Here is a 25,852-nt window from a genome sequence, read left to right as displayed (position 1 = left end):
TCACCCACTCACACCATATATAAATACACACACTTACTTCCATTCCCGTAACGTACATACTCGACCTTGAAACCTTGTGGAATCTCCTCCAGATTCTTATGAAACGATTCGTACGCTCTGGAAAGATGCACGAAATGCAGACTAACTTCTGAGACTAGTTTTAGAAATTATTATTCTCGATTCGTTTCTTAGAATCTCATTAGGAGATACTTTATATATATATATATAATCGTTGCCACGTCGATTATTCATATTAATTTTTTACATGAATAATTAGATCATTTAATACGTTCGAAAAATCGTATAAAATATAATATTGAAAAATTTCATTGGAATTAAATCATAGATTTATTTATATCCTATCGACATATACATAAGTATAACTTTCTTCAGGAGTTTGATTTATTTATTTATTTATTTTTTCCTTGTTTCTCTCTCTCTCTCTCTCTTTTTTTAATTTTACCATCGAAATTATTCGCAGAGGGTTTTAATGAAAATGGCGCGTGGATTTCACGGCTCGTTATGTTTCTTCCGTTCGTTTTGTTTCTTTCTCTCCTTCTTTTTTTTTTTCGTTCTTCTCCCTCGTTCTCTACCCCATATTCTTTTCTTTTCTTTTTTGTTTTTTCCAAATAACCTCGTTCTTTCCCTATCTGCAAACCATTCGAACGATTCGCGATGAAGCGTTACGCGGCAGTTTCGAATTACGTAATATGGCTCGTGTCGGCGGCGCTCCTTTGAACGAATTCCGTCGAATTTGTATGAAATTGTCGTTAATTCTGTTTTCTTTAAATGTTTAAATAAATAAGAATTAATTTATTATTATTATTATTATTATTATTATTATTATTATTATTATTATTATTATTATTATTATTATTATTAATATTATATTAGCTGACGAAAGAGAAAAGAGGAAGAGATTAATAGGAAAGTTATTGTTAAATATGGACTTCAACCTAAGCGATTACGTTCGAGTGTTTTATCATATTTACAGTGAATAAGTTGTATTCATGTATTTCCAATGTATAATTCGTACGAGTATTACAAATTTATATATATATATTTTTCTTTTTTTGTAAATTTCTTTCTTTCTTTCCCTTTTTTCTTTTCTTTTTTAATTAAACGAAAAATGAAAGAGAAAAATTTTATCAATTGGAAATGCAAGAATACTTTGATCATCCAATTGAGTTCAGAATCTAATCTAATCAGGGATTTGTAAACGAGTTTAAAACGAGCTTATAGCGAATAACAGTCATTTGTATTTTTTTGCGTAAATATTTGAACATTTTGATGCTTTTCCTTCTTTATATATTTAAAAAGAAAAATTTTATTAATTGGAAATATTAAAATTGATTGATAATTGAACAAGTTTATGTGTATTTTTAATATATAATTCGTCTATTATTACAATATTGATTTTATTTTCTTTTTCTTTTTTTTTTTCTTGTAAATATTTGAAAAGAAAATTTTATTAATTAGAAATCTGAGATACTTGATTATTTAACAAAGTCAGAATCTAATCTAATCAAGAATCTGCAATGAGTCTACAATATTTAAACTGAATAAGAATTATTCGTATATTTAACGTATAATTTTCATAGGTTTTTTACACTTTTTATTTTTTTCTTCTATAAATATTTGATACAAAAAAAAAATAATAATAATAATAATAAATAAAACAAAGAATTATTAATTAAAAAAGAAAAAATTAAAACTTAGCAATAGAGAGGCTGAGACGATAATTACATCGATTCATGTTAATTTATTCGCTAATGTATCCTATCGTTAACATGTGTTTTATTTAATGTTTCATGCAATGGTGATGCAACAAATTATCCTAGAAATCTAAAAGATCTTCTTTACTAATGAAAGAAAAATTAGAGAATTTTTTAGAAATCGTTTAGAAATTAAAATATTAATTATATACGACTTGTTCTAGAAACTCGTTCATTGAAAATGGAAGGTTTATTTTTTATAACGAATAACGAGGGTGCAGTGACACGATATGTCGTGATGCATTGCCTTACCTCAAATGTTGATGATGTTGTGTGTTGTACCATTAGAAAACGTAACACTCCACTTCGCGTCAATGAACAGGCTTTCGTCCGCTCCGATTATTTAACCCAATTAACGTCCGCTCGTTTATATGCAGCTCATTATGCGTTTTTAATTACGTCCGAGTATTTGCGATCGAGGCTTTAGCAATCGATCTTTTTTCTAATCTTCCTTTTTTTTTCCTTCTTTTTCCAAATGTTTTTCTTTTCTTTTTTTTTTCCTTTTCATTTCAAATTCCTTTTTTGCTCCGCACAAAGATATGCATATATATATATATATATATATATATATATATATATATAAGATATATACAAAATCTAATTATATGTTGATGTGTACATATATATATATATATATATATATATATATATATATATAAGATGTAATTACTATAAAATAAAAGATCTTTTTAATATTTTTATATATATAGTTTCATATATTTTAATTTTTTATATATATATAGTATATATGTAAATTATTATAATATAATAATACAATATAATTAAAAAATATATATATTAAAATAGGGTATATTATATATATATATATATATATATATATATATATATAATATATTACATTCGTATATATATATATATATATATATATATATTACATTCGTTTATGTAACAGTCTTTTATATCTTAAAATCGAATGAGAAACGAACATAGTTCATTGTTATTTGTTTCTCATGACTAATAGTAATGTAATATTATTTAATTAATATATCATATATATATATATGCACAAAGAGGTTTGCTTCTTGTAGTTCTTTCATGATTTTTAATTAAAATAATTGGTCGTATCTTTTTATATGAGTTTGGCAGAGTTCTCAGACAACATATCTTTCTCATATACACTGAATAATTTAGCAAGTATAATGATGAAGTCAGTGAACCGCGCTCGATCATGTCTAATAACCGGTAGCATCTCTTTGAGAATATAAGATAAGACTTACGTAAAGTGGAAAATTCATGCAATCGCCTTAATGTGATTTTTTTTTTCTTTTTTTTTTTTTCATATATACCGTTCATATACCATTTCTCAAAATTTTCTCTAGATTTATTTCACTATGTGTTATGAAATATATGTAATGTTAGATTTAAAAGGAGTAACATCTAAACAAAATATTATATATGTATATATAATTATTATTATATATAAAATATTAATAATTATATAATATTAATATTATATTAAAATAATAAACATTATTATCATGTATATTATACAATTTTTTGTTTGTTATAAACATTTCTAAATAATTCTATTCTAAACAATAATGATATTAAAAATATATATATATAATATTGATATTATATTAATGTAATTAGCATTAATGTAATATTATAAACGATATGAATTATATTTAGAGGCATATATATGTGTATGTGTATATATATATATATATATATATATATATATACACACGTATCGTACATCTACATGTATATGTATCTATCAGTATATATATATATCAATTTCGTTTATCAAAATCCTAAAGTTAATACAGTCAGAGTGCGTGACACAATACACTCAATTAAAACAATTCCAAGGTCAACAAGTTATTCGTGAGATTAGATGCGAAAAAAGTTCATATGGGAAGAGTGGCCATCGATCGAGATAAATTTTTTTGTATTATTTTTTCACAAAAAAAAAAAAAAAAGAACAAACGAAAATGAAAGAAATTCTATACTAATAAATATTTCGTTATTTCGTTCTTATCCTAATTAAATTGCCGTCTTTTTTTTTATTTCTTTTTTGTTTTTTTCTTCTCATTTTTTTTTATTGCTAAAATTTTATCAGCGTAGCCAAATGAAGTAGTGTAAAATTTTTTGCGAGCACACACCTCTCCTTCCCGCTTCAGTTGATACGCTCCTGAAGTGTGGGTCAAACCTTTTGAGACACCCCGTATAGGGATCGTATGTTGCATATAATTATATCAACACTTCAACCGCAACCTATAGCGAGTGAGGAAGGAAATCATTTTTATGCAAATTTAAGAAAATTTCACTCGTCGACGGAGCAACGATGACGACAACTATGATGATGACGATGACGACGTCGTCGACGTTAATGTCGACTATGATTAACTTTCTTTGTGTAACTTTGTTACGAGCACGTATCTCTACAACTCTTTGCTTTCGAGACGATGTATTTGATCACGTGTTTATAAGATGCGAAGAATTTCATTATGCAATTCGTTTGATTACTTTTACGATGCTTTTAACGAATGAGTACATTAATATATTTTATATATAATATTAAAATATTTTTTTTTTTTTTTTTAAATATAGAAAAAAAATGTATTCAATAAATCGATCGGACTGTATTAGATCGACAAATAAATTTTTTTATTCTGATTGATTCAGGAAATGACAAATGAACTTCTTGCATTTTTTCTTCACTAAGAATATTTCTTTTTTTTTTCCTTTTCTTTTTAATTCATTAACTCGATAACTTGCTTATCTATGTTTCAAGTTCAATATTATCAGATAAATACTATCTAACGCTATCATATTTACACAAAGTCATTAATAACTAAATATATCATAATTTTTTCGATGAATGTATTCTCGTGATAGCATTATGGAAGGATTGAAGAAATATTTTTTTTTTCTTCCTTTTTTTTTTTATTGTAGATACATTATTGTTGTGTGGTACGTCCGTTCGTTGTTTTCTTCATAGAACGAATTGCTCATAAATTGATAATCGATGATTCAACTATCGACATGTGATTCTAATAAAAATTAAAAGAAATAGAGAGAGAGAGAGAGAGAGAGAGAGAGAGAGAAGTACGAACGATTGAAAAGATCAAAGAAAATTTGCAGAAAATTTTAAATCGTTTTGATCCATACACGGTCTCTTATTTTAAACGATATTACTAAATATTTTCCAATCGTATTAGTTATATAAAGAAAATGGCTTTAAATAAAAGTTATTAGATTTTGGAAAAGGTTTTGTAGGTAAAATGTAATATGTTATTATAGTTATTTCCGTTTAGACATGGAAATGTTATTTCTATTCTTTTTTTTTTTTTTTTTTTTTTTTTTTTTTTAATAGAAATCAGTAATTCAAGACTAATGGAAGCTGTAAAGAATGTCGATGCGAATAGCATCTTGAAATTTAACAAAATTGTATAGTCGCAATAACGTGGTCATTCTTCTTTTTTTTCTTTTCTTTTTTTTTTTTTTTTTTTTTTTTTGTATATGTCTGACCAATGAATTTATTAAAAAAAGAAAAGAAATTATATCTTTTTTCTATTTCTTTCTTCATTTATTTATTTATTTTTATTCGTACGTTTTTGTAATTGTAATCATTTGATTTACACGCGATGGCTTTCAAATAATCGTAAAGAAAATTATTCCGATTACAGTGTATTTTTTAAATTCGATTCGTCAAGTAAAATGAAACATCCTGTATAATAATAATAATAATAATAATAATAATAATAATAATAATAATAATAATAATAATAATAGTAATACTAAATAATAATTATCTTTTTCATGGACATTAACGAGACCACAGAACGGTCGTTTCGAGCGTTTTACATTAATCATAGTAAAAATTAACTACATTCTTATTATGTTTACTAATATAAATCAGTCGATAAGTCGTTAGTGAATTTTATCACGACGGATTTTCCCCTAGTATTATTCTTCAAGTGTTTTTATGCATAAGTTTTTTGCGACATCGAATTATCGTTTTTAACTCATTAAATATCGGGAGACATGTGTTACCTTGCATATTAGTAATAGCTAAAATAACTTTGCACTGTGTTAATCTAATACACGTCCATTTGGCTTTATGGTTAACTTATCGAGTTTATTCGAATTTGTAGACGATAATCGATCGCGCCCCGGCCTCCCTCCTCCTCCTCCTCCTCCTCCCTCTCTCTATTTTTATCTTTTTCTGTTTTTTTTTCTTTTTTTTTTTTTCTTTTTTTTCTTTTAGTACTCTGCATTGAAAAATAATAATCGTAACAATTAGGAGCAATTTTTTCATTATTGCTAAGTAAATATTTCACAAGATATTAATGTTTTAATCGTTTTTTTTTTCTCAATGTTCTGCTTTATGCATCCACGCGCAATAATTTAATATTTTATAAGCAATTTAGTTGTTCATAAATTTTTTGTAAAGAAGAAAAAAAGAGAGAGAGAGAGAGAGAGAGAGAGAGAGAAAGAATCAAAATCTGAACAATTTTATTATTCTATTATTTCCAATTAAATAATTCACAAGATATTAATGTTTATACAATTCACATTATAATGGCGCAATTTTACGTATCTTTCAAAAAATGGATTTTTTTTTTCATTGACCATCGCAAAATAATAAAATTATTACTCCCGTTATAATATTTCTTCTCCGACGATAATATTTTGGAATAATATTTTTGTCGAGAGAATTCTTTTCTTTAAATACAATTAAAAAAAGAGGAAAGGAGAGAAAATAAGAAAAAAAAAAGAAAAGATAAATGACGCGTATTAAAGGGTTGACGGAAGATAAAAATAAAAAAATGATATATCTTTGTGAAAGTATTCGTACCTTTGTGATAGAAAGTTCGAATTATTCCGATGTTACTTTTATAAAAGTCCCAATCAAGAATGCATCCGTTTCGAAAGCTGAATCATTAATCTCTCTCTTTCTCTCTCTCTTTCTCTTTCTCTTTCTCTCTTTTACTGCAACATTTTCGTGAGGGTCCCTTTCTCCGATCAAGCCCCCCCTAATTTTCTTCAATGAGTTCGTGCATGAAGATGGGTATCGTAGCCAAAAATGGTCTCGATAAATGGATCACATCGGAAGAGCGAAAGCAATCCAACTTCCAATGGAAAGGAGAAGATCGATTGCTTTCAATGCTCGTGTTGAAAATCATACCTTTGAGAAAAAAAATGAGATGGATGTGTGTGTGTGTGTATATATGTTCGTTCCAATTACGTCCAATTTGATGAACGTTCAGTTAATATCGACTTGTTTGAAAAATTCATAACATTATTTTGAATAAAAATTTATATCCGAAGGATGTTAATTTTTTTTTCTTTTTTTTTTTTTCCTGAAAATTTGCTATCGAAAATATCTTGAAAATGAAAAGAAAAGAAACATATGAATGTTCATAACTCGCGTTTGTAGTCGATAAACTTTCGTAGGAGATACTTTTCTTGAAGTTCGTGTATTCATATTAAATCAAGTACTTAAGACTTTTTATAAGTATTTATTCATATATTGTTCCAATTTTTCTTATTCAAAATATATATCTGGGAAAGGAAATCGACAAATCAAAATTTCGTAATTCGATTTTGAATAAAAATTTTTCTAGGATAAATGTATTCCTATATTTTAAAATTTTTTCTGTAAATTGTAACTCATACTTGGATTTTTAATAAGAATATACATAAAAAATTTATGTAACATATATATGTCTTTAAAAGTATTCCTATATTCTTCAAAATTTTCTATTCATTGTCTTGAAAGAAAAAAAAAAAAAGATGCATATATATATATATTATATATTCTTTTAAATATTTTACTCAGCTATGTATATTTATACATAGTGACATAAATTTATTAATAATAAGTTAATTGAATAAATAAATAAATAAATAAATGAATGAATGAATAAATATAAAAATCGATTTACGAAATCTTTCCACGTGATTGATTAAATAATATGATTAATAAAAATAAGCCATTAGTATTGTACTTGCGATCTTTTTTATTTTTTTTTTCTTCCTGCATTTGCACGCAAATCTCAACAAAGGAATATCTCGTTTCATTGAATTCGTTGGCATCGATATGCCGATGTTTTTACTTTAATTCCGTTATCGTTCAAATCTCGCTCAATCAATTTACTCTTTTTCGAATTCTCGATCCTCGATAGAGTTCAGCGAACCTAGCCAATGTGTTCACCAAGCTCAGCAGGTTCGCTGACACCGGTTTTGTGATAATCTTTAGATCAAGTTAAATTGGATAAACTAGATTGTAACTATAATTTTCTTTTTCTTTTTTTTTTTTCTTTTTTTTTTGATTGGGGAAATAGGAATACGTACGGGAGATATGTTGTTAATTGACGCATATAGTCGAGAAATCTTACAAAACTAAATAGAATCACAATTTGCAATTGGATAGCTCGCGTTAAAACTGTTGATTCTTATGATCACGTCCGATAATATAAAGTAAAAATGTACCTGTAGTAACTGTGAGGTGACAAAAAAAAAAAAGAAATTTCTCCTTGAAATTGTACAATTAATTTATTATAAAGCGTATATATAAAAATGTGTAAGTTAACGTGAACGACAAAAGAAAAGAAAGGAAAATAATAATAACAACAACAACAACAACAACAACAACGTCAACAATAGTAATAATAATAATTGGAAGAGTTGTGTGATTGATCAAAAGGAAGAAAAAGAAAAGAAAGAGAAAAGAGAAATAAAAAAGCAAAAAAGAATTAAAAAAAATAAATAAATAAATAAAAAAAAAATAAAATAAGAGAAGAGGAGATCAATCGAAAACCCCGATCGACGAATAAATCGGGTCATGAGGACATGAACGACCCGAGTTTAAGGGAATCTGAAGATCAAGCGCTTTTACCGATACATCCAGATCAAGATGGCGGTGGATCAGGATGGTACGCCTCATCATCGATCACCGATTCAACTTTCGAAAGTCTCGCATTGGACGTTTCTTACGCGGGATTGGACGTGTCCTCTCGTGATCTCGTTGATCATGCGACGAGTAGTTATCGAGAGACAAGAGAAGGAACAGGAGGCGGTGGAGGAGAAGGAGACGAGGATATTGAAAGAAAGGCGAAGATGAATAGAGATGATTTGTGGGAAGACATTGGTGTCGTTGATTATCTCGAAAGAAAACTTGGACCACCTGATGAAAGTACACCTGAGGAACGTGTTGAAGCTTTGAGAGAAATTTTAGCTGAAACTGATATACACGAGGGCGACGGGGATCTATCGGATTTTCTATTTCATATAGCAAGGACGAAACACGGGAAGATCTACATCAGAGTTATTCGTACTCTGCTACTAAATAGAGGTAGGGACATAATCGTCGATTATAAAAAAAATTTCTATTGTTCAACAATATATATATATATGTGTATATATATATATATATATATATATATATATATATATATATATATAAATAATATAAACATATTCATTTTGTTAATCCTTCAAATGTTAATTATCCATGGTTATGGGATAAACGTAATGTATTTCAATGAACGATCGATAAAATGACAATGATAGTTTCTTTATAAATAATTCTTTATTTGATATTCGATTTTGTGCAAATCGAATCATTCGTCATTTTTCAAATTGAATCGATGGATTTTTGTTTGCAAAATCAAGGATTTTTCCATAGAGAATTTTAATTTTTTTTTTATATTGTAATTAATATAAATAAAATCGAATGTAAATTTATTGTTTTATATAAAGAAAATTTCAAATTTCATTGTACGCAATAGAAAGATGTATATAAAAGAATTATTTTGTAGTAGTAATTATCAATTCGCTATACATATATATATATATATATATATATATATATATATATATATATGCTATTAGTAATGTATAGCAAATCGAGTTTTAGCAAATCGAATTTTTCTTAAGAATTTCTTCTCCTATAAGTACTTTTATAATAAATATTATAATCAAATGTAAATTTGTTGTTAATAAGTTACAAATTTTATAATACATTGGCACAAGTATAGAGGGAAAATACTTATTTAATAAGTAATTAAGAAATCATCATCATAATTCATAATTATATGAAAACAATTTATAAAGGAGCAAATTTTATTTAAATAATTTTTTTTTTTTTTTTTTTTTTGATCACTCATTCATTCATTGCAAACAATCGAATGTAATTTGCAAAAGATTGAATCTGAAGTGCAAAATCTGTATAAATTAATGTAAATTTTCATTAGATTTTCGATAATTTTGTTAAGTTGTGGTCTCTTTTTGAGATTTTATTTTTTAATGCATATTTTATCTTTTTCTTTATACATATATATATATATATATATATATATATATATATATATATATATACTTTTTTGTTATCTTTTATCTCACAAATCGATAAGCGATAATACGGAATAAGAATTTTTCAGGAAATCTTGATTTGCATAAGATGGTGAAATTGAATTTCACGAAGCGTCGAATGTGAGTTTGATTTCACAAACAAAAAAAAAAAGAAAGAAAGAAAAAACAGAATTGTTATTTGGAGTGAAAAACATCTCTGTAATAAAACTACAGGAAGAGACAGGTTGGAGATGTTCAGTTAATAATAAATGTTTTCGATTTATCTGTACAATTATGTACGTGTAATCTCTGCTCAGCTGACCGTGTAATTGTTACTTGCACTGCGTTAAGCTAACGTGACGAGACAGTGTTATGTCTGTCTTTCTGAAAGTTCTTTTTTTTTTCCTCAATTTTTATCCATACATATATGTATGTATGTATCTTTGATGTTATAAGCATTTGAGCTTTCATTTTGTCATAGATTAAACTTCGAATGGAAAAATTTACAAATAACGAATTGGAAATGGAGTGAGGGGGGAGAGGGGAGAGAGAGAAAATTACATACAACACTCGACGTATAGTTTAATCATTCACGATTCCCAACTGTGATGTGACATGTGACTATTGCATGACATTGTCGAATATACGTGAGAAGTAATCACATTCTCTTGTTGTTCTTTATCATGGACATATTGAAAAATTTCCAATCGCGTTTTGGTACACCTGTCACGGCATGCTTCTGTAAAATTTATTCAGTAGTATGAGAGAAGGAACAAAAGAAAGGAAATCACGAAGATCTTTTCTTTCTTTCTTTATTTTTTTTGTTTCCTTCTTCTTCTTCTTCTTCTTCTTCTTCTTCTTCTTCTTCTTCTTCTTCTTCTTCTTCTTCTTCTTCTTCTTCTTCTTCTTCTTCTTCTTCTTCTTCTTCTTCTTCTTCTTCTTCTTCTTCTTCTTCTTCTTCGTCCGACCTTGAACTCGTATATCACGAGTTACAGCAGAGACACGAGAAGATTAAAAAAAAAAAAAAAGATCGATATCGAGGATCGAAAAATTCGATTGTTCGTTGTTTCGTTTTTCTTTTTTTTTTCACACCTTGTATTAAAAAGGAAAAAAAAATGTTCGTAAAATAAGTACATACGAAGCAACGATTATAAAAATTGTTGATTAACCACCGTTGCGGTGCAAAGAAATTCACGGTTGACGTGCCAAGCACGTCATTTTTCTTTCTGCAACAATCGCCTGACGACGTATATAATACGTCGCTGGCGTTCTGGTGACAGAAGCATCTCGACGTGCGTGACACGTCTTCCACCGCAAGTGGTTAAAATCGAGATCGCAGATTAAAAATCTTCGTAAAATAGAATTTATCAATTATTTCATATAAGTATGATTAATATTATCTGAAAAGAGGGAAAAAAAATATTAGACCTAAAACATCGTCGTCGTCGTCGTCGTTGTTGTTGTTGTTGTTGTTGTTGTTAACAAAAATATTAAAAAAATATTATAGGATGATTGATGATATATTAATTAATTATAAAATAAACAATTCATAATATCTGTGTATATACATATCTATATATGTAGAAATTTTTTACATAACAAATAGAAAAATAATCTCTGCCTTCTATTTTAATCAAATCAAATTAAATACATTTTAATTCATTCAGTTACAATTCGTTTGTTAAAAAAATAAAAAAAGAAAAGTCGATACGTATGTATCGTACGTGTTAAAAATTGTTTATCGAAAACAATCCGAAGGTATCTTAAAATATGCGCTCGAATTCATCATATTTAATTGTATATTTTTTAATTAGGCTGTTGCTTGATTATCCCGAAAAGTTATTTCTTCTTCTCTTTTTTCCTTCCTCGTTGAATCGATTCATCTAATATTGGAATGCTTAAAAAAAAGAAAAAGAAAAAAAAAGAAAAACATGTCGACGATATCGACGTCTCAAATGGCAAGTAACATCAAAAATAATAACGACAACGATAACAATGGTGATGTTAATGATTATGGCAATAATGATGATGGTGGTGATGATGAGGATAGTGATACGTTTTTTATGGGACTTGGTAATAGTACATACTTCCGACTATATATCACTGTTCAAGCCTAATGGAACATGGTTTCCCGAAGGACATCAAATTCTCAAAGATCGTGAAAAATATTATTACAAGTTGGATAGGGAAGAGACGAAAGCGTTTGAGGAAATCCTGTGGGAAGACAAGGTGATGATAAATAAGACGAATTCCTTCAATTTTCTTTTTTTTTTGCTTTTTTATTATTATTATTTTTTTTTTTTTAATCTTCCTGAGAAGAATATTATGCACGAGAGAGATAAACGAGGAATTATGAGAAAAGAAATCTTTTATTAATTTAACGAGGAAGTAAAACTTAATTATCACGTGTGTGTGAGTAAGAGAGGGAGAGAGAGAGAGGGAGAGAGAGAGAGAGAGAGAGAGAGAGAGAGAGAGAGAGAGAGAGATTACAAATTCAAAACAACAATTAATATTAATTTTCTTTATTTTTCTTCGCGCGATCATCAGTATAGATTATTCTTTTTAAAAGCAATTACAGGTAATCCTCGTGTAACGCGGATATTTGAACAATGCGGTTTCGACAAAAAGTGATCTTGATGAATGAAATTTTTCGATTTTGTTTTTTTTATTTCTTCTATATTATTTACTTTTGTATATTATTTAAAACACATAATATATGAAATATGCATTTCATTATATTTTGTTTTCACAAAACATTCTTATAACGTTATCTGCAATGAAATTTATTTGTAATTTTTAAAATCTTATATATATATATATATCATTTTATATTATATTTATTTATTATTTATTATATATTTTTATATTTTATATTATATACGAATTAGTTGAATCAGAAAAAATATATTCTTATTTTTCACATCAGATTCTTTTTTTTCTTTCTTTTGTTTTTTTTTTTTTTTAAATTAAGAAAAGTACACATAAAGAAACAAAATCATTAAAAATAATAATAATAATAATAATAATAAAACATTTGGAATTCAATCCAATTATTTTTTTCCATTAGATAGGAGTCTTCTATAAAGCGATTTTATGTATATTAATAAAGTGATACTTTTATCGAATTTCTATTATAGGAAATATCCGCTTTATACGAGTGCGTTACCTGTTCTATATCATATTTTGAAACAATGATAATATTGAAATATAGAAATCGAGAAGTATTGAAGTACGATCGATGATCCTACCATGCGAGGATACTTCGATAATGAAGTTGGATCACATTCGGATTTCTTTTTGATTGAGACGAGTAACTTTTTGAATCCTATTGTCGACAATTCTTATCTAATGAGAAAGATAGCATGTTCAAGTTTGTTCAATTGTATATATGGTTTTAGGGTATACCCAAAGTTACAAATATCAGATTATTTTTGGAAATCTCTAATTGTATTGAAATAATTGATAGAAACATAGTTATGCCAATGGTTATACGTGGTTTCAAGGACACGGCTAAGATAGCTGATACAATTGTCAGAGGATGTTAAATTATTGGTAATTCATGGTCCATTCATTGGATAGACAATACTGCCAATGCAGTTTGTACTCATCAACAAGAACTTGTACTATCTGATGGTGCAATGATAGTTGATGTCATTGTCCTAACCAAACCATTAGATACTACATTAGTTATTTATTACCTTATATCAATGGATAGAACAAACGGAAAAACATACAAGATTATTGCTAAAACTGTCAACGTGGATGACGTTAAAATAGCTTATTGCAGAGTCTATGATTCTATGATTATGATTAATCGTCATAATGAATTGATGAATGATTAGGGGACTAATCGTTTAGGTGAATCTTATGAGAAAAATTAGAATATACATGTATATACATTTGAAGTTAATTTTCTTATAGGAAAAATCAATTTAATTATTATATGTATATATATATATATATATGTTATATATTACATATATTATATGTATTATATTATATATACTTACATATAGATGATGTCATCATCAAATCGTTAGATGAGAAAAAAAAGAAAGAAAGAGGGATAGGTTCTAAATAAAATTTTAGTTAAGAATGAACTTTTTTTTGGTACAGTACAATGCTCATATAGCTTTGCGTAGTATCATCTTACGGAATTTTTGATCATGTCGAATTATTGATACGTTGTCAAAGGAACAACGTCAATTTTGTAATTCACAATATGCCGATTATAGCTAAGATGTGCGGTTTGTTCGAAGATAATCGGAAATTCGATGGCATTACTATGGGTTATGATAGCGGAAATATTCGATGTATTACTTTATAGTATTGCTTCGCGAACAAGCTACGATTTATTGCAAGGCGTTGAAAAAGATCAAACGTATGAATGCTTGGATCATTTGATATTAGTTGAAAGTGGAGAACGAAAGGCACGAGTTATTATCGATCGTTCAAGAGTTATCGAGATATCATCGAAGAACACGACTGATTCTTTATGATGATAGTATTTTTTAATCGTATTATAACAAAATAAAGATACGTGGCTCGATGTAAGTTTAATTTTATTATCATTTGCAGTGAACTTACAAATGATCGTTATGCGTTCTGTTAGTCGACGAATCGTTTTTTTTTCTTTTTCTATTTTTTCTTTTTTTTTTTTCTTTTTTTTCTATTTTTATATAAATGGTGTAAAATTAATTGATATTGTTAGGAATATCTCATATCCACAATAAAGTTTTACATGTATATATATATATATATTCTTTAGTATAAAAATAGCACATATAAATTCTATAGCATAGGTTGCTATTGTTTTCATTGTATTTTATCATAACGAAGTTGTAATTGTATTTTTTTATAATAATTAATTATATTATTTACCATCGTACGGTATTATTATTATTATTATTATTATTATTATTATTATTATTATTATTATTATTATTATTATTATTGTTTCCATTTCGTTATTACATAGGAGTTATTTACTTCCTATAAGCCTGAGAAATTTTCGGATCACATGCATATCGTTTTTTTTTTCTTTCTTTCTTTCTTTCTTTCTTTCTTTCTCATTTTTTGTACTTGTTCTTTTTCTTCTTTCTTTTCCTCAACAAGATTCCCGCAATTATTTTTTTATACGTACGTATATATATATATATATATTTATTTATAAATTACGTGACTCGTGTGTGTTAAGCTCGTTAACTTATTCACATCGATCATTATCACTCAAGCAAAATGTCACATTTGCACACAAGCTTAATCGTTGTCATTAATACTTCCTCACTAATCATAGATGGATCGGTTTCTGCATAACTCTTAATATAAATCTATATATATATATATATATATATATATATATATATATATATATTTATGTTAAGGAAAATTTCTTCATTTTATGTCATTAAATATTTTAAGAATACGAAATACAAAATATTCGATTTCTGATTGAACCGGAAGTTTAGTTTGATTTTTAATTTTTCTTACGAAACATGCTGTACATATATATTTTTTCATTAATTAATTAGACGTTTTAATCAGTCTTCAATAATTTTTTAAAGATAATTTATTAAATATATATAAGTATTAGAAACAAAAAGAAAAAAATACAGGGCGTTTCATGAGAAAAACGAAATGTCATTAGACTTTCGGTTTAATCAGAAATCTACTGTTACATTTAATTGTAATCTTAAAATAATTTACATACGAATAAAAATAATTATTATAATTTATTTCATATATATATATATATATATATATATTTATATATTTCTTAGATAAAACCATTTCTTGTCGACGACATTATAAGGGGGAAAAAAGAGAAAGAAAGAAAAAGAAATAGAGGAAAAATATTTGAATCGTTACTTATGAAAAAGCGTAGAATGGATATTATAAAATTTATCACGTGTCATGCACGTCGTTCGTATCGATATCGATCTCAATCACAAGTTTGGAATCGATTTGAAAGAAAAATTAAAAAAAAAAAAAGAAAAAGAAAACAAAAAGCAAATAGATATAATCATAATGTCGACGTTCAATGAGAATTTATGTTAATGAATTTGATCGATTCAAGATAGAAAATTGTTCGAAAAAGAAACAAAAAAGAAAATTTATTTTATTTTTCAATATTTCGTTGCATTGAAAGAAGAAAAAGAACCAAAAGAAAAAATAAAAGAAAGGGGAAGACAAAAGAAAAGATAACGTACGATAATATAATTTATACAAATATTTACTATTCTGCAAATTTATACGAATAAAAGATTAATGTGTCATTAGTAGTTTTATAATCGAATTCATATATGTTTAATTCTCTACGGGAACTTTGCCAAGAAGTTAAAATACGAAAGTATTTTTGAAAAAGTAAAAGAAGAAGAAAAAGAAGTAGTAAGAAAACAAAAAGAAAACTAGTTCTTTCTTTCGGTATAAAATTAGCACTGGCATATACATATATATATATATATATATGTATATATATATATAAACATATAGGTATTGAGAAGTTATAACCAGTTAAATATCAACGATCTATTTCCATATCCGATTCATACAAATGTCAGGAGAATGAACGTTGAATGGATCGATGAGTTGGTGGTAGAGTAGGTCGTAAAGTTGTATATTCCCTTTAAGCCATTTAAAGATCGACCTGTGAATGCCCTTTCGAGAGAGAAAGAGAAAAAATACTATAAAAATTATTTTTTAAATGGATAAATATGTCTAGACGCAATATGCAATGTTTAATTTCTTAACATACACTTTTCTATTTTATCAAATAAAAACGAGAAAAAGTGTAAATAAAAAAATCTGCAAAAAAAGATATAAGCTATTGAAAACTTTAAAAAAAAATAAAAAGAGAAACAAACGAGAGAGAGAGAGAGAGAGAGAGAGAGAGAGAGAGAGAGAGAGAGAGAGAGAGAGAGAGAGAGAGAGAGAGAGAGAGAGAGAGAGAGACATGAACCTTTCTTGTTCGGTCGGTAAAGTGTGTTATCGACTTGGAAGTAGCGCCATCTGGCGTGAAAAAGAAGAACCCTTTGCTTGCTACGACGCAAAGGAGGGAGACATTGAAAGGCAACATGGCGGATTGATCCAGTCGCGGAACGTTTCGTACTAACGTTCTGATGAGTATCTCCAGAAGTGATTTTTACCAATTAGAAATATAACAGTGCCTTTGAAAGGATCGTTGCCATTTGTAAAAACAAATCACGAGAAACGTCATTTGCAAAAGGCCATTGAAACATAGTTTAAAGGTTAATTACATTGTGTTTTGAAGAATGTTTAATTTGAGCCACCAGAGCGAAGTACTGAAGGGTTGATATTACATGCGATTAAGGATCGCTTTTTAAACGATAGTTCGTTATTGAATGGTAAATATATATATTTAAAAAAATTTTTATCATTAATATATAGTATATATATATATATAAATATATATTTACATATATTTAAATATATATATATATAGTTATAGATATACGTAATGTGTGTATGTGTGTTGCACCGGCTTCGTATATTCTCGTCATTGTGCATTGTCGATGTCGTTGGCATCGACGATTGGGGCGATGGGTCGTTCGAACTCAACGCTGATTGGTCGAATCTCTGACATAAACTTTTGTTTTACGATGATAATACTTACCCTCGAGATCGTTGGATTATAATCTTTTTTTTTTCTTTTCTCCCTTTTTTTACAATCTTCACGCATAAGGGAGCGCGCGCTCGCGTTCACTCACCCCCCTTCCCAACTGCCCCGTCTACTTTCTATCGTGTTGTTATCGTTTTCGTTTTTTGTTTTCTTTTTCTTTTGGCGCGTTTATCTTTCTTTTTTCTGTTTTTTTCTTTTTTTCTTCGTTTCACTTTTCTTTTTTCAAACGTATTTACAAAAGTTCATCGATGAGGTAATTCAAGTAGGATTAAAGTATCAATGAAGTATTGTGATACAAAGAACTAGAAGATATTTATTACTTGGGCAATTTAACGCGCTAGTAATAAATATACATTTTAAAATGAGTCATTACGAGTATATTTTTAATGTATGACGATAAGAATTTAATCTGTTTCCTTTTTCTTTCTGTTTTTTAATTTTCTCTACGAGAGTAATAGCGTATACGAAAGAGAGAGAAAAATGATCCAAGGTCAGAAAAATATTACGTAGGATATAGTATATACGATGCTAAGGTTTCATTCGCGTTAAGAAGTTTTTAAAAATCTCTAAATTAGTTTTTTCAAAACTATTTGTAAATATATAGTTATATATATATATATATATATTTTTTTTTTTTTTTAAGCAATGACTTTATTAAATACAATCAGTTGATTAGGATTAACCAATCGAAAATATGATAACAGAAGAGGGACAAAAATGGTTGTATTAATCGAATCGTAGAAAAAAGAAATTCAGATTCTAATGCAGTTCTTGACCGTGAGTTTTAGAATAAAACAAAAACGCTTAACGATCCTTGACATCGTTACTGCCCATTGTTAGTCAGTATTATTGGAAATATGGTATTATGTAAGTGTATTGTACATATAATTACATATGTTCACTCGCTATCTGTTTTTAAGGGAACGAACGAGGTTACGGTAGGGTTTCCTTTTTTCTGTTTTTTTTTCTCCTTATATCCAAGTTCGTGACACATAACCTCTCTCTCTCTCTCTCTCTCTCTCTCTCTCTCCTCTGTGTATTGAGATATCACTTTATTACATAGTTGGGTAGAAAATATTTATATCCAAATGACGAGTATTAAGTTTACAAGATAAAGTAGATTGTGGTGTATATGTATATGTTATGTATATATATACATATACATACATACATTCATACATACATTCATATATACATTCATACATACATTCATACATACATTCATAGATACATACATACATACATACATACATACATACATAGATACATAGATACATAATTCCATCGCGTGTAAACACAGTCTGATTTTTAATCGGTCTGATTCTCTCCGATGTATTTATACCGTCCCTATTTAAATGCAAAAGGCTTCACGGATTTTATACTATCAGTTTGGTTGGTGCAAAGTCTTATGCAAGAATCGAGCAAACCTTACCTTTAGCCTCTCTTCGTAACTCCTCACCCCTAAACGAAGAAAATCAATAATCACCTGTATCATCGTTTGCGTCTTTATTTTGTTTCTTAATAATCCTATTATAAAAAAAAACTTAAAAAGAGCCCAAAAGAAAACAATAGAATATGCATGTATATTCGGTATGTACGTACATAAGTCGATGATTATAAAAACTACTTATTCTATATTTATGTTTTCTTTTTCTTTTTCTTTTTCTTTTTTTTTTTCAAATATTTTTTTTTATAAGCTAAAGTTATCAATACATTTAGTTTCGTTAGATTTTTGTTTGGTTAAAATACTGCATACACAATATATATAATTTAATGATTACAAAAGTTACATATGTCATATATATACATTTGTTTATATATATATATATTAAAATTATTAATTAAAATTATTAATATATTAAATTGTATCAGATTTTCTAACATACGCTATGGAAATGGTTATGCAAATTTACGTAACGAATTGTTGGTTTGATTCAGTGAAATAAAAAGGACAAATTGTTTTCTTTGTAATTTTTAACGCAGAACATTTAGAAATACTTAAATTTCTAATAATTAAATCCCATATATCATTAATGATGGACGACCGTTGAATTAATGATTAAATTGCATCAGTATATTACATACTATGATATCGACCGTCTATATATATATATATATATATATATATATATATATACACAGTTATAAGATGTCATGTTCGTATATTCACACGGAAGTAAAAGTAAATTGAATCTATAGTTACATGAAATAGGGTCATTTGTATTACGTCAAGACTTTAGGTAATTGAAATTAATATTCTGATAGAGAGATAGATAGATAGAAAGAGAAAGAGAGTGATTGAGAGAGAGAGAGAGAGAGAGAGAGAGAGAGAGAGAGAGAGAGAGAGAGAGAGAGAGAGAGAGAGAGAGAGAGAGAGAGAGAGAGAGAGAGAGAATAAACCAAAAGCATTATTTAAAGGGATGAAGAACGTTTGAATATTGAAATTCAATATCGTCACTCAAATAATATACTCGTAATAACATTTTCATGATATATGAACAAACACAAATACAAACGTACGTACATAAAATATATATGTGTATATATATATATATATATATATATATATATATATATATATATACATACATAAATCGATGTTTTCATTCAGTTAAATTTACAATCCCGATGCAGCACGCATGCATTGTTATTACATTTCTGATTATTTAATGGACTGTTTTATTCTCGTTACTTCGAACAACCATATTCTATAATCAGTGTCATTATTGGAATTGTCAAATATGGAATTGTTTAAAAGTATCGAATAAAGCCGTTCAATATACATACATACATATATATATATATATATATATATATATATCAATACATATATATACATATATATATATGTATGTGTATATACATATACAAGGTGTTCGTCCATAAATATCCATCCAGAAATATATCACGCAGTTGGTTGGTTAGAAAAAAAAAGTGTAATAAAAAGGAACAAGCACGATTCTGAGTCAGTTACAAAGTGCATATAATTTTTCTTTTGTTTTTTACTCGTAACCTTTTTAGGCCATGAAGGTCAATATTGTTTCTTTCTTTCTTTCCTTTTTTTTTTCTTTTCTTTTTTCCTTATTTTTTTTCCTTTCTTTTTCCTCCTCTTTTCCTTTCGTATTTATATATTAGCGGTCATTTGCAATCGAAATCATATCTAGTAAAAAATTGTCATTATTCATCGTACACGAGATAATCAGCATCTGAAGTATTAAATGTAGTTGATATTCAATATTATAATTTGAGTAACAAACAATCGTCAGATTACATTATATTTTGAAGATGATTTCTTCGAACGAAATTAATTGATCTTCAACTTCTTCGAATGTATGATTAGTGATTTATTTTATGAATAATGTATTTGCATAGAATTGAATATATGAATTCAACAGTGTAATTCTGCGTGAATCTGTTGAATCAATCGTTAAGACGTCGATTATTTCGTAAACGATGTATAATAATGAAGTTTTTACTAGATATGATTTTTGATCGCAAATAATTACGAGTTATAAGTATAAAAAAAAAAGAATTTGTAGATATCTGTTAAAAAAAATGAAAAAAAAAATGAAAAAAAAAAAAAAAGAAGGAAAGAAAAACTGTGTTAATCTTTATAAGGGGGAAAGGTCATGAATAAATAAAAAAAAAAAAAAAGAAATAAAGAAAAAGAAATATTTATATATGTATCCTGTTGTATCTGACTCAGAGCTGTACAAATTTTTTTTTTTTTCTCCTTGTAACTTCAACCAGTCAGGAAATATTTGTTTGGACATATATGAACAAACAATCTGTATACAATATATATATAATATAGTTTAACGTTGATGTTAAATGAAAAAAATATATTAAACGATATTATAAATAATGAAATAATTAAAGTTTGATGAAAAATTTGATTGTTCCAAGTATTTGAACAATTGACTAAACAATTATAATAAACAATTAACGTAGATATTTATTAAAAAAAGATAGATGCTAATCAAAAGAGACTAAAAATCATGGATGTGCGATAGAGAGTAACATGCACTTTTCCTATCAATGATTGAATGTGAACATTTATTAAAAGTTTATCAAGAACGATATAAAGGTTAGATTAATGTAAATAAAATTCGGGGATGTGGAAGTGGGTAACGAAATGGGTATGGTAGTTTTTGGTGTTGGAGTTGGGGTCCGTGTAGGGCCTCTATTGGTGTACCCTGGAGGACGAGGAAGAAAGAGATAAACAAAGCTGGAGTGCCAGGTTGGAGGAAATCGAAGAGGAAGCAACCTCTTCGAGTCATCATCATCTTCATCCTGATCACCATCATCATTATTCTCATTATCAACATCAGTATCATCATCAGCAACAAGCGCAACAACAAGAACAACAAGAGCAAGAGCAACAACAGTATCAACGTCATCAACAACAGGAGGATTCTCAGGAGGATGATCCTTACGAATACGACGAGGACATTAGACCTTCAACGTCCAACGTTTCGTCCGAGTTTGATTCAACTTCCGAGAGCTATGAAAACGAAGTGGCTAGAGTTCTTCGTTTCGAGACATATTATTCGCAAACGGGTTCAGTACCTAACAACGTGCCTACTACTAGAGTCAGCGCTCCTTGCTGGGACTGCAAAAGTTGTGTCGAAGGGACGCCATTGTTTCTTCTTGGCTCGCCGACCGACACACCCTGCACTTGCATATCCTGTCAGTACTCTTAACCTACCAAATCAAATACATATCTCTATCATACGATTATATATATATATATATTTAGATACTTTTGATTTTATTTCGTAAACATGGAGAAAAAAGAAACAATCTGATCGAATGATATCAGCTGATCATTCTTCTTCGACGTGACAGGACGAGTTTTCTTCGGCTTTTTTATATGATGATTTTATATATGGATATGGATATATATATATATATATATATATATATATATATATCTTTGCATGTTAAAATGCTTAGAGTTTTTTACAATATTTTTTAAAGTATGAACAAATACGTAATTCGATGATTCTTTACTACGAATCTACGTAAGCAATGTTTGATTTATTTATCCTTTTTTTTTTCTTTACATTGTGTCAAACCAATAATTGCTCGAGACTAATAAAAGATAATATGACGATAAATTGATTAGATCACAGGTAGTACTACTACTACTACTACTACTACTTATCAATGTGTCCTTGACTCTCTTTCTCTCTCTCTCTCTCTCTCTCTCTCTCTCTCTCTCTCTGTCTCTCTATCTCTCTCTTATTCTCTCATTCTTTCATAATCGTAATACTTACGACGACCACAGATTTTCCTTCTTCTTATTGGACGTCACGAATATGCGAGATTTACATTGAGATTTATTCGTCAGTAGTGAACAGAACATTATTTGCTATTTCGAGATACGAAACGTAATAGATGTTTTCGAAATTATATTTCGAATTATATTCGAATTTAATTGTCGAATTCACGTGAATACGCGTCAAATTTATCTGTCAAATTTTCTCATCTGTTTAAATTCATATCAGTTATATCAAATGCATCTACCTATTCTTTGTCTGTTTGATAATTTATGATAAAACTTTATTTTATTAATATAATACGTACATATATAAATACGTTAATATATACATAGTTAAGTTTATATTTAATATAAATATAAATTACATCATGTATATATATACAATATTTACAATATTAGCAATGAAAAAAAAAAGGTAAAAATTGTCTGAAAATAAGAATAACGAAAAAGAAAAAATGACGGAAATATCTGGCACAATATAAAAACGTATAAAAGCCTTGTGTCTCCCTTCCTCCCTCTCTTCTCTCCTCGCTCCACCTTTTTCCATGTTTCATCACGTGACAAAGCACGAGAAGATCATAAGGTTATTTAAACTTCACGCCTCGATCGAATGAAAACTCGTCTGCGTCGTATCGTGTTTAATTATAATAATTAATGATCATTCTCATTATCACGTACATAATTTCGATGCTTCTTTTTTTTTGTTTTTTTTTTTGTTTTGTTTTTTTATCTTTTTTTTTTTTTTTGGAATTAACGCTGCCTGGCAAAAAGTAATACATGTGGATATATTTTAACGAAGGACACTGTGCATTTTCTATAAGATACCCGGACGTCTCTTAACACACATACTCACACATGTACATGCATATGCACGCATGTTTATTATTCTTTTTCGCACATGCCACTGTAAATATATCAGCTGCTTTGTCTAATACAATGATCGCTATTGCATTTTGCTCACGTTTATCTTCTTTGTTTTTTAATTGAATTATCATGTACTATATATTATGTATATCCATAGTACATATATTATTTTGCAATATATAAATATTATATGTATTACTATTTATACTATTTTGTAGTATATAAATATTATACATATTATTACATATACATATTATATATGTACAGAGGTTACTTATAACTTATGCTATATATTTATAAACACATACGCACACACACTAGTTTATAATAAGACTATAATGAAGTTACTATTCTATGACAAAAATTTATTACTTTTTATATTAGCGAGAGATCAATAATTGTGGGGAAAGAAATCTTTCCAAATTTCTTTTAAAAGTAAATTATTAATAGTTCGCAAAATTGTACGAATCATTGTTTCGATTTTTTTTTTTTCTTTTTTATATAATGATATGCGCAAGGAAAAAAATTTCATCGATAAATATTCTTAGGAGAAAAAAAGAAGAATATTTGTGGTCTTTTATGTAATATCGTTAAAGTTTTATTGGAAAATATTTTTAGATGAAGGGGAAAAAAAAAGAAACGATAAGAAAAAAAAGAAATAAAAGAACGCATGGTCACTTATGTAATTTCGTTTATGTGATGAGCAAACGAAATAAATTACGAGAATATGTCGTAAGATGTAACGACGTTTGAAAAAAGAAGAAAAAGAAAAAGTATATATTGGGTTGGCAACTAAGTGATTGCCGGATTTCAAATACGAAGGAAACGACAAAATCCGCAATCACTTAGTTGCCAACCCAATATATATATGTATATATATATATATATTATGTATACAGAAAATCATAATCGATTTTTTACGAACGTGTTACATCGACCCGTATTGTTTGAGATTATTTTAGATTATCACTCGTGAGTATGGGCGTGAATGAATCATTCGCTCCCCTACTTACTTGGAATATTTGCACGGATTCCAGTCGTATTAGATTAGCCGTGCATCTAAACTGGTTTTCATGACAACATGAGAAAGGACTTTAACGCAACCGGTTTTAAATATCTCCGAGAAGTTTTGTGACACGTCGCGTTATGGCGCCATATGAAATCATTTTTATCCAAATTTTAATGTCCATAACTAATCTACTCTTTATATATTTTATTTCTTTTATATCTTTCTTGTTCTTTTCGTTTCGTTTTTATTTATGTATTTTTTATTATTTTTATTATTATTATTATTATTTTTTTATTTATTATTATTTTTTATTATTATTATTATGTGACACTTAAACGACGGTTCATTAAAAAAAACAAAACAAAAAAAAGAATGTAAACAAAAAATTAGTTTTGATTATAAAATTTTATTTTTAAATTTCATTTTTAAATTTCATTTCATATTAATTTTTATTAATGTAATTGTAATTACTTATTGAAAATTAATTACGACGATATAGTCGAATATCAAGGTGAAGTTTTATTCAAAAAAAAAAAAAAATGAAATAAGAAAAGGAGAAATTCTGCGAAAATTAATTATCGGGGCAACAGAGCAGCGTTTTAATAAAATTCAATTGATAAATCCAAAAAAGATCAAATCAAAAGAAATGTACAATATAATTGACTACGCTGAAGCAATTACATGTCAACGAAATTATTTTGTAAAATAAAAAAAAAAAAATATACGAAAGTTAAATTTCAACAGTTTAATTTTAATGAAATAAAAAAAGAAATATATATGTATATAACAAATAATTTTACGTAAATTATTTATTAAACAAAATTATTCACTTTATTTTAATTATTTTATTTCATTTTATTTATTTATTTTTTTTTTTTTTAATTTAATTGTAATTATCTGCTAACAAAGTTTATGATTATGACGAGATAGATTGGATTTCAATGATATTATTTTTA

The 25,852-nt window shown here is 27.4% G+C and overlaps 1 protein-coding gene across 6 annotated transcripts in view; it reads left to right on the top strand.

The window, feature by feature from the left end:
* LOC124422901 (trafficking kinesin-binding protein milt) overlaps positions 1-25,852 on the top strand; it is a 70,330-nt gene that overhangs the window by 37,026 nt on the left and 7,452 nt on the right. The window contains exon 1 of one of the 6 annotated variants that reach the window (XM_046959884.1): positions 8,476-9,102. The exons of 3 other annotated variants lie outside the window; for them this stretch is intronic. In XM_046959884.1, coding sequence (XP_046815840.1) covers positions 8,601-9,102 — 502 coding nt within the window. In that variant the 5' untranslated portion in view covers positions 8,476-8,600. Of the gene's footprint in view, positions 1-8,475; positions 9,103-17,144; positions 17,465-21,923; positions 22,429-25,852 lie in introns of those variants that run through there. 2 more of the 6 variants (XM_046959890.1, XM_046959891.1) reach the window with 2 other exon arrangements.

Source organism: Vespa crabro, chromosome 3 (assembly GCF_910589235.1).
Source record: "Vespa crabro chromosome 3, iyVesCrab1.2, whole genome shotgun sequence".
Lineage (NCBI taxonomy): Eukaryota > Metazoa > Arthropoda > Insecta > Hymenoptera > Vespidae > Vespa > Vespa crabro.
This window is presented reverse-complemented; position numbering and strand designations above follow the sequence as displayed.